General features: G+C 44.7%; 1 protein-coding gene across 1 annotated transcript; it reads left to right on the forward strand.

Annotated features, from left to right (window-relative positions):
- Nucleotides 1-6440: 6440 nt before the first annotated feature.
- LOC124662242 (E3 ubiquitin-protein ligase ORTHRUS 2-like) lies at nucleotides 6441-10583 on the forward strand. Its single transcript, XM_047200100.1, has 9 exons — nucleotides 6441-6896; nucleotides 7996-8528; nucleotides 8618-8743; nucleotides 8900-8999; nucleotides 9105-9169; nucleotides 9260-9362; nucleotides 9436-9577; nucleotides 9684-9898; nucleotides 9978-10583. The coding sequence occupies exons 1-9, from the start codon at nucleotides 6441-6443 to the stop codon at nucleotides 10581-10583; spliced, it is 2346 nt and encodes a 781-aa protein (XP_047056056.1).
- The last annotated feature ends 672 nt before the right edge of the window (nucleotides 10584-11255 follow it).

An 11255-nucleotide genomic window follows, 5' to 3' on the forward strand; every position in this document is an offset into this window, starting at 1 on the left:
AAAGGTCTGGAGAGTAGGAGAGCGTATCTAGCGATACCCCACCTTATATGATACCCTGATACTGCTTTTTAAAATTGAAATTAGAAAAAAATCTATAATAAATTTGTGATTCTTTAAAAGTATTTACAATCCCCAGAATTTGCAAAACCAAACTCAGAACACATACAAAGTACCAAAAAGCTAAATCAAACATGAATACTATCGTAAAAGACAAAACACAAAATGACACTATTCATATAACAAATTGTCTTTTTATTTCTTTATGTATATTTGGAATTCAGTTCTAAAAGAATTAGGGAAGTGTAAACACACATCCTGTGAACGTTCACAAATTTTTTCTAGAATGGGGTGCAGGCGAGGAGGTTGCGCACATCCGTCTCACCAATTTTGAGAGAACCAAGCTCAATTAATAATCTAGTTTTGGTTTCAAATGCTTTACAGGGAGAGAGATAAAGAATCTAGGTATTGAGGGGCTTCTAGCTAAACTATGTTGGGTCGTTTTGAAGAAATACCAAAATAAGTTGGCCCCACTTCATGGATATTTCAGTTGCATCAAAATGTTCCTTTCCCGATTCTCTCTCCACATCCTTGTGAAATCGTGTGTCACCTTTTATATCGTTGGCCCTATTTATGATTGCAAATGCACATATCACGTGTGTACCTAGTTTCAAAAGTAAAGGATATTGAACCACGGTGGAGCTATTGGTAGATGTCTTTTATGTCTCTCGTTATTGTGTACCAAACATACCTAAGAGTGTGTGGAAAATGGTTACGGGTGTTTGTGTTTAAGAGCAAGACAAAGTAAAGTAACTACTAAAAATAAATTAAGAGCATGAGATGTAACATATGTTGGTTATATTTGTGTGCAAGGGTGGGGTTCCATACATGGTTGTGACCATACAACATATACATCGCACCACACGTAACAACCAGTAGTCCATGCTCATAAGCCAACAACCTATTGCTCTAGTAATTAAGGTTATTACTATGGTTACGGATATCTACTTTCTGGATCTCCTATTTATCCCTCGTTAGGACAACGGAGACGGCAATTTTAATCACTATCGCCCAAGTTTCACTGACCACACGCGCCGCAGCGATAACTTCCCATATGTCCCAAAGGGCAAAGTGGGTGAGAGTGAATGATACACACTACCCCATGAGATCTATTTATAGGCTTGAGGGGCTTGCGAAATTATCAAGGATATCCTCCCCCTACCTTGTGGGAGGGTAGTTGGGGTCATTTCTCGTTAAAATATCAAGAATGCCCTCCTACCTACTATGTGGAAGGGTAATAGAGGTCATGTCTTGCTAAATAAGTCAAGGATGCTCTCCCACCTACCACGTGGGAGGGTAGGTGGGGTAATTTCTTACTAAACGACCAAGTATACCCTCCCACCTACCATGTGGGAGGGTAGTTGGGATCATTTATAGCTAAAATATCAGGGATGCCCTCCCACCTACCACACGAGTGGGTAGGTGGGGTCATTTCCTGCTAAAATACCAACTATGCCCTCCCACCTACCATGTGGAACTGTAGTTGGGGTCATTTATAGCTAAAAGATCAAAGATGCCCCCACCTACCACATGGGAGGGTAGGTGGGGTTATTTCTTGCTAAAAGGCCACGTATTCTCTCCCACCTACCATGTGGGAGGATAGCTGGGATCATTTATAGCTAAAATACCAATAATGCCCTCTCACCTACCATGTGTAAGTGTAGTTGAAGTCATTTCTCACTAAAGTATCAATGATGCCCCCCACCTACCATGTGCAAAGGCAGTTAGGATATTTTCTCGCTAAAAGACCAAGTATGCTCTCCCACCTACCGTGGGGGGTAATTGGTGTCATTTCTCTCTAAGAGACCAAGGATTCCTACCCACCTACCATGTGGAAGGGTATTTGGGATCATTCTCGTTAAAAGACCAGGATACCCTCCCACGTACCACGTGGAAGGGAAACTAGGGTAATTTCTGGCTAAAATACAAAGTATGCTCTCCCACCTACCACGTGGGTGGGTAGTTGGGGCCATTTCTCGCTAAAATACCAATGATGCCCTCCCACCTACCGTGTGGAAGTGTAATGGAGGTCATTTTTTCACTAAAAGACCATGATATCCTCCCACCTACCATGCGAGATGTTAGTTTGGGTCATTTCTCGCTAAAAAGCTAAAGATGTTGTCTCACTTACCATGTAGGAGGATAATAGAGATCATTTATGGTTAAAAGACCAAGATTGGCCTCCCACCTACCATGGGGAAGGTTAATGGAGGTTATTTCTTGCTAAATGACCAAGGATGCCCTCCCACCTACCATGTGGGAGGGTAATGGAGGTCATTTCTTGCTAAATGACCAAGGATACCCTTCATGGTGGTAGGTAGCAGGGAAAACATGTAAAAACTACTAAGGAGGGAGTGTTGTGCATACTCCATCGTAGACTAGCTTCCCTAGCACCTCACACTAATGGGTTTATTGCTCTCAGGTCTTCATCTTTAATTTGCTGACCATGCCATGACTGAGGGTCCTTATTGACCAATTTGGACCGACTTTGCTTGAATTTTATCCATGTAGACGTTTATTAGGCTTGGGTCCCACTAGGAGGAGGGTGATACCCATTCTTACAACATAACCTCTATGTAAATAGGGCGAGTAGTAACCTAGATGAAGCATGTAAAAAAGAAAGTAACCTACATGAAGAGTGATGATAAGAAAAGTGGGATTGGAACAAACTTGCAAAAAAGTTTACTTTTCATGAGCATCTACCTATCTTCCAAACTTGCAAGATAAGTACAACTCCTACATTCTTATCATCACACGTCGTATAGGTATCACTCGCACAGAAAGATTACTACTCGGTTTGCTGGACTCCTATTTTCCTTATCATCAAACACAATAGAAGTTATTATGTGGTTTGTTTCCATTCTACTTTACACCTCATAAATCGTCAAGCGACTCAATGACGTCCATAGCATGGTGTAGAATATAACAAATAAAAGTTGTGGAAATCCAACCGAGTGACGTGTGCCAACTCTCGAAATGGTGGTCACAGTGAAGTCCAAATAAATGAGTTTTTGCTTACTTGGAGTATAGGATTGCTTTGTCCACATCTATATTCATCTACATCGTCTCTATGGTTATGCGAAACAAATTGACGAGAAGAAGATAGATGATGGACAATGATAAGATATATGATGACTAGGTAGGTGAAAACTTCAATTTTTTATTTGTTTTTCTTATAGTCCCGTGGCGTGTGATGACAAGAAAAATACCAACAACCCCAACAATAACCTAGGTGATGCTTGGTGATAAGAATAATACGATTAAACAAAATGAGTAGCAAACTTTATATAAATTGGGCGAGTAATAACACACGGATGTCTCATGGTAAGAAAAGTGGCACCAGAACAACTTGCAAAAAGGATTACTTTTTGTATACATATTGCTACCTTCCAAACTTGCAAAATGAGCAACTCCTACCTTTTCATCATCACAAGCCTTGTAGGTGCTAGTCTCTTTGATTTAGGGAAACGGAAATGCTCGATTTGCTTGACTCCTAATTTTCTTATCATCACGCCACATAAGTTATTAAGTGGGTTGTTTGATTGTTTCCATTATATTTTTCCTCATCATGACACATCACATAGAGGAAATTGTGTATGTAGCCTAGGAATACATGAAAACATATGTGGTAGTTGGTACACAAAACTAGAAACAAAGCAATATATTATTGAAAAGTGCCCTTACCATCATACTTTAAAATAAGTTAGTATGATTGTTTTTTTAAATGTTAGGACAAGGTATTTTTGAACCTGGGTGTAGATGCTCCTGGTTGAATAAAAAAATTTAAAAAAATAGCAAAAAAATTCAAAAAAATCTGAATTTTTTGGAGAATGAGCATGAACAAGTGTTCTAACTGTACACCAAAAATCTCCGAAAAAAAACATATGTAATGGTCTGTGCAAAAAAGACAAATCGGAGTGATGTAAGAAACAAATCTAGATGTTCCAAACAGCACCGCATTTTGTCTTTTTTTGCACGGACCAATATACACATCTTTTCTCGGAGATTTTTGGTGTGAAGTTAGGACACTTGTTTATGTTCGTTGTCCAGATATTTCAGATTTTTTTGAATTTGTATACTATTTGTTTTGATACTTTTATTCAATCAAGAGCATCTACACCCAAGTTCAAAACTGTTTTTTCGTAAATGTTAGTGCTATTTTCCTTCTCAAAATGTGAATTAGTAAATTATCACTGGTGTCCACTGCATTGTGAGAGGTGTGTGAAAATTGTGGTTTCATTTCACACTTCACACGGGGTTGTATGTTAGTGTTGATCTGATTTAGTTTGTTGTCATTCTATCTTTTTTATCATCATGCATCATATAGGTTAGTACTAGCTCATTTTAGGAAATGCTACTTCCCTATTTGTTTACATCCTATTTTTTCTATATCACATAATGTTATTCATTATTTTTCCCTTTCATCGTGGCAATCGCGTCCATAACCATAGCAAATCATTATAAAAGACGTGGTAGTAAGCGAACGAGGAAGGAAAAAACCATCTTGGCCTTTCCCCTCTCGCCCTCCCCGCGAGAGGGACATGGGCGAACACCTGACCCTGCGCCCAAGCACTCCTCCCCCTGTCCCCGCCGTCGTCGACTAGATCCGCCGGCGGTGACAACATGATCTCCTTGCCCTGTGCATTTAGGGGCGCTCGAGGTGGTGCTGCTAGCCAACGGTGGCGAAGTGACCGTTGAGATGGGCGGCGATGACCAGATCTAGGCATGGGGTCCTAGGTCTGGGCCGTCGGGCGGGTCTGTTGGGTTCCTCCCGCCGTGTGCAGGATGGCTTGTGGATGATGGAGAGGCGTTGCACGGGGAAAGTAGATCATGTTGTCACCGTGTGCAGGATGTCTCATCATACTCGCAACCCTTCGATGTAGTGCCATCTTCTCGGTTGGTCGCAGTTGGGCTAGATCTCGGCCATACGGGCTCAGATCTAAGCGTCCTATCCCTACCTTTTCGAAGGGGTTGTTGGCTTGTCGGCATGAGCATGGACACCGGAGCGGAGGTCCCGAAAGGTGGGCCGCACATCTAGATCTCGAGTGAGCGGTGTCGCGATGGTGGTGGCCCTATCCTTAGATATGTGGATGTCAAGGAGCGGACGGAGGGGGATCCCGGTGTTGGCGGTGCTTGATGATTTGAAATCATCTACACACAAACATATCAGGTATTCTTTTAGTAAGGTATTTACAGTTACCAAACTTTTAGATTGATCTATCTATTGTTGCCAACCAAGCTGGCTATATCACCAGATTTCAGTTTTGGTGTTATTGGCCATGTTGCCAACCGAGCCAGATCTAGATCTGACCGAGGAAGGATTGATAGATCCATAGATGCCAATCTAGATCTGACCGAGGAAGAACGAACAACTACGCATAAGTCGGGCGGGATCTGACCGGGAAATGATGAACAACTCCATAGAAGTCGAACAGATCCAACTGAGGAAGGATCAACAACTTGCAATGAACACTATTGAAATCAATACCCACTCTCTCTTCACGAAGGTGATGTGTTCCCATCTTCCCTTCTTTTCGCGCATACCTTATTTTTTCGGGTATTGTCGTCGGTCGTAATTTTTAACATGTTGTTATGTCTGATATTGTTTAAATTTCTGCCAAAAAAACTACCAATTCAGACCCAGATAAGATTTACTAGTACCCAAGGTATTCACAAAGTTTTTACCATAAGTATCTTTGACATGGTCAATATTTTGCCTGCACAAGTTTTTCTTTGAGTAATCAGATCTAGGCCGAAAGCTTAACACAGCCAAAGGTATCCCTGATGGTTTTTACCACCGGTAGTAACATGTGGCAACTCAAACATATTTTCATCGCACAGAGATCCAGATGGCGCTGCTGCCACGGAGCATGTCGAGTCAAGTCAGACGTCGAGTCAAACTGTAAAAAAAAGAAGTCAGACGTCCAGTCAAGCCAGAGGAAGACCAAAATCCTGGACAATGCCCCTCCACCGCACATCCCGCACAGGGGCAGGGCCGTCATTTCGCGGCGCCGCTTTCCAGTTTCGCCTTGCCGCGCGCGCACATCGCCCGCCGTCCGCCCCAAACCCCCCAAAACCTCCCCGCCCAGCCAGCCCACGCCTCCACCCACCCTCCCCCCCACCGCCACGCGGGGCCCGGCAACGCCCGGTCCCGCCGTCAGCGTCTGGGTAGCGTGCACGTCTGCGTGTGTAGGCCGCCCACGTCCGTTACCGCTGGCTCGTGGGCCCCGCCACCCTCCCCCCTCCTCCGCCACCACGCCAGGCTAGAAATAGGAAGGAGGAGCGAGGCAGCGCCACCGCAATCGAAATTTCGAAACCTCCCTCCAATCTCCATCCATTTCCCCAAAACCCTAGCCCCCCACCACCAGCCGCCGCCGCCGCCGATGGCGGACCTGCCGTGCGACGGGGACGGAGTGTGCATGGTGTGCGGGGCGGCGTCCCCGGCGGAGGTCGACCTGCTGCGCTGCGCCACCTGCGCCACGCCCTGGCACTCGCCCTGCCTCTCCGCCCCGCCCGCGCTCGCGCACGCCGCCGCCTGGTCCTGCCCCGACTGCTCCGGCTCCTCCGCGCCCGCCCCCGCGCCCGCGCCCGCCGCCACCAAGGCCGGGGCCGGCGGCGGCGGCGACCTGCTCGCCGCCATCCGCAGGATCGAGGCCGACGCCTCGCTCTCCGACCTCGACAAGGCGCGCCTGCGCCAGGAGCTCCTCGGCGGCGCCGCGCGCAAGGCGCTCGACGACGGCGAGGACGAGGATGATGTCGTGGCCAAGACCGCGTTCGCCATCATCGGCTCCAACATCACCTGCTCCTTCTGCATGAAGCTCCCCGACCGCCCCGTCACTGTAAGCGCCCCCCTCCTCCTTATCGCCTCACCATCGCTCCAGTTATTACTCCTATTATTACTACTAAATAAATCATCGTGGCTACGATATTTTGCAATTAGATTAGTACTAGTAGCATATCTGGGTATGCCGGATCTCGTTTTTATGGATCTGCTTCTGTATGCCCGTCACAGTAATTGGTTAAATCTGATCATTAGATGTGCAGTAATGGCCTTCCTCTGGGCCTCCGTAATCAATCGATCCCCATTCACTTCAGTTCTGCGCTGGTACTAGTACTAAGATTTATTTATTCCAACTGACTGAAAATTGCTTCAGAGGTAGTGATCGATTGCGTGCCTCTCCTGTGTGTCAGTTTCTAGTTTTTGTCTGTATAGTCCCTGCATCATTTATCATGCCGTGCTTGTCTGTAGTAGCAAGATAGTAGGGGTGAAGGGTCACAGCCTGTCTTGTTTTGTTTTAGGCTGATCACCTGCAAACTTTAACAGCACACCTGAAAATATAAACCTGTATTTGTATGACCAATTGGAATCTAATTAGATTGGAATGGTTTCATCAAGCAGTGAGCTGTTTCTTGTGAATTTCTTTTCATATTGGATCGTTTTCCTTTTGGAAGACAAGATGTTGATTCAGATCAGTGCATCCATTTCTTCAGAGATATTATTGCAGACTGTAATGCAAAGATTCAGCGTGAACCCAGACATTCTATTTGGGTATTGTTTGCTAGCAATTCTTCTATTTCCAGACATGGAAACACAGTTTATGATAATACGTTGTATTTGATGCCTCTTGTTCTCTACATGTTGTATGTTCAGACTCTTGTGCAAACTCTGCTATGAACTCATGTTAAAGCTTTAGAATTGCGCTATGAGGTGCTTCACTCCTTTTTGCGCATACTGTGTCATTCCCAGTTGCTATTTCTGTTCGTTTGATGCTGTGTTATGTTTGAGCATCTGCCATCATTACTTGCATATTTTTATTCTAACTGGGTACTCTACCCAGGATAACATAACCCTGCTACTACTCTGTGGCTCGTTTCTTGAACATCTTTTTGGTACCGTTTCTAATTACATCATTCTACATTTTTTTCTTCCATGTGCAGACACAATGTGGCCATAACTTCTGCTTGAAATGCTTTGAGAAGTGGGTTCATAGTGGGAAAAGGGTATGTGGAAAATGTCGGACAACGCTCCCATCCCAGATGATAGAACTACCAAGGATTAACTTAGCAATAGTTGCAGCTATCCGTACGGCTAGGAATGCAAAGAATGCTAAATCAGCTGTCTCGGCTGGTACATATCATTCTGTAGAAAACAAAGATAGGCCTGACTCGGCTTTTACAACTGAAAGGGCAGTGAAGTCTGGGAAAGCAAATGCTTCAAGTGGACAAATTTTTGTGACTATTGCACCTGATCATTTTGGCCCCATTCCTGCAAAATATGATCCCAAAAGGAATCTTGGTGTTTTAGTTGGGGATACATGGGAAGACCGCCTTGAATGCAGGCAATGGGGTGCTCATTTCCCTCATGTAGCTGGTATTGCTGGCCAGTCTACACACGGTGCTCAGTCAGTAGCACTCTCAGGAGGTTACATAGATGATGAGGACCATGGAGAGTGGTTTCTGTATACTGGAAGGTTTGTTTGTTTAACCACTTGATGATACCCTTGTACTTTTCTAATCCTAGATATGAGCACTTATTTCTGTAAATAATTTGTACTGACAGTGGTGGAAGGGATCTAAGTGGGAACAAGCGAACAAATAAGAACCAATCTTCAGACCAGAAATTTGAAAAGATGAATGCTGCTTTGCGTCTTAGTTGCTTGAAGGGTTACCCTGTCAGGGTCGTACGGTATGATTATTTCTGCCACCCTTATTCCCTGAAACACAAGGTTTCGATCAGTTGATGATATTGTGTTATAATGCTGTTGACTCTACCACTTTCTTGCCGGTATCCTTGATATCCTCTTGTTTGTCAACTAATGCTTGACTTAATTATCTTAAAAAGGTCCCACAAAGAGAAGCGTTCTTCATATGCTCCTGTCAAGGGTGTGCGGTACGATGGTGTTTACCGAATTGAGAAATGTTGGAGGAAGATTGGTGTTCAGGTATTTTTATATCTTGTACACTTGCTGCACATGTTGCTCTCTAAGCCTGTGGCACATGTTCTTTTTATGGAAGACTAATGTAAACTATTCTGGTTTCTGCTTTAGGGTAAATACAAGGTCTGCAGGTACCTGTTTGTGCGCTGTGACAATGAAGCAGCTCCTTGGGCCAGGTTTGACAAATTGCTTACCTATCTGTATTGGTGATATGCTTGTGTTAACAAACAACATGTGTTGCTTAACTCTGATGTTGTGCTATTTAGTGTTCTTACTGGTGACCTGCCAAGACCACTGCCCAAGATCAAGGAGCTGCAAGGTGCAACTGACATAACTGAAAGGAAGGGATCTCCTTCATGGGACTATGATGTATGTACATACACGTATTTTCTTCTGTCATTATCACCATACTATGTCATGACTGACCTATGTTTGATTGTAGGTGGCGAAAAAGGTCTGGACGTGGGTGAAGCCTGAACCAATCAGCAAGAAGCCTATCCGTACAGGGGATCCTGAAACTGACAAGGAAATCAGGCAAGCCCAAAGGCGTTCTCATCTGTCTTTGACTGAGAAGCTGTTGAAAGGTAATTTTTATCCTGTGTGCTATCTTGTTGCAACATCTTGTGTTGGCTTAAGAGAATTGTAATGTATCCCAAGTCATTCTGGTAACACTTGCTTCTGTGTATACAGATTTTGGGTGTGCCATTTGCAAGAACGTGATAACAGAGCCGCTTACCACTCCCTGTGGTCACAGCTTCTGCAAAGCCTGTCTGCTCGGGGCATTTGCTGGCCAGGCTTCAGTGAGGGAGAGAAGCAGGGGTGGGCGCTCTCTGCGTGTGCAGAAGATTGTGAAGAGGTGCCCTTCCTGCCCAAATGACATCTGTGACTTCCTGGAGAACCCACAGGTACAGTTAGTTGAACACAACTGCTGAAGCATTTAAGTATTGTGTGTTTGCTGATGCCTTTTGATATTTTCTCTTACAGATCAACCGAGAGGTGATGGATCTGATTGAGTCTCTGCAAGCCAAGGCTGCCGAGGAAAAGAAAGAAGTGGAGGTACCTGGTGAGGAAGATGAGGATGCTCTGGAGAATGAGGAAGATGATGACAGCAGCCTGAACGAGGAGGAGAATGTTGGTGCTGAGACCAAGGACGGAGAACAGGATGCTGACGCTCCTGCTGTGAAGATTGTGGTTGAAAGCATGGAAGATGCTAAGAAGGCTCTGAAGTGCAAAGTAGATAAGGAGGAAGGCAAAGATGACAAGACCAAGACCACTGCTGCTGCTGCAGCTGAAGAGGATGCTGACATGGAGGAGGCTACCAAGACTGCTGCTGAAACCAAGGAGGAGGAGGTTGCCAAGCAGGTTCAGAAGAAGCGCAAGGGGCGTGGCACTGAGGCAGCTGCAGCTGGCGGCGGTAAAAGGAAGAAGACTGTCTCTGCTGCCACAGCTGAAGTGAAGAACCCTGGAGGTGGTGGCAGTCCTGCTGCCAGCAGCCCTTGCCGTGCTATCAGGACCAGCGGGCTGGTGGATGGTGGTGGGAGCCCTGCTAGCAGGACCAGGAGCAGCGCCATGGCTGGCGGTGGCAACTGATTGCCTCTAGAACAGTACTGTAGGCTAGGAAGGAGCCCTGAGGCTAGAACTGAAAGAAGTGGCAGAAGCCGCAAGCCTCAGTTGGTTGCTCTGTTTTTTGGCTGGTCGTTTGTGTTATGTAATCTATATATATTTAGACTGCTTGCCTTGAGACTATCAGATGAGGAAGCGCAGGAGAACAAATACAAGTAAGGTGCGCTGGTTGGAGATACATATATAGTTTCTCCTTATTAGTCACAAGCAGATACTGTTTACTGCATCTTGTTTTAGCTGAATGAGCTTTGTTCGTTCAGGCTTGTCCTGGGTGACAACTATATATATATGCTCGTTTATATCTCTATTTGCATGTCGGTTCTTGTTTGCCTTTGTTTTTCACTGATAGATGTTGGCAGTTCAGCATTGAAGTTGTTCTTTCATACTACCTCTGTCTATTCTATAAATAGATGTTTGAGATTTGTTAAAATCTAGATGTGTTTAGATCCTATTTAGTGTTTAGATACATCTATATTTAAATGAACCTCAGATATCTATTTATAGATAGAAGGACCAAGTTTCTTGAAACTTTTGGGAACTTGCATCTGGAGGGAAAAACTTTTAGCAGCTTCAGGATACCAATCTCTTCTGAACTGCTTTCACTAAGACCATCATGTCTCTGTTCTGCCTCACCCCTCG

This window comes from Lolium rigidum, chromosome 6 (assembly GCF_022539505.1).
Source record: "Lolium rigidum isolate FL_2022 chromosome 6, APGP_CSIRO_Lrig_0.1, whole genome shotgun sequence".
NCBI lineage: Eukaryota > Viridiplantae > Streptophyta > Magnoliopsida > Poales > Poaceae > Lolium > Lolium rigidum.

Bases quoted from the DNA above. Each gene is read 5' to 3' on its own strand.
- LOC124662242 (XM_047200100.1), top strand. From the start codon at position 6,441: ATGGCGGACCTGCCGTGCGACGGGGACGGAGTGTGCATGGTGTGCGGG. The intron at 9,363-9,435 runs GTATGTACATAC...GTTTGATTGTAG, and splicing joins CTCCTTCATGGGACTATGAT to GTGGCGAAAAAGGTCTGGAC. The intron at 9,578-9,683 runs GTAATTTTTATC...CTGTGTATACAG, and splicing joins GACTGAGAAGCTGTTGAAAG to ATTTTGGGTGTGCCATTTGC.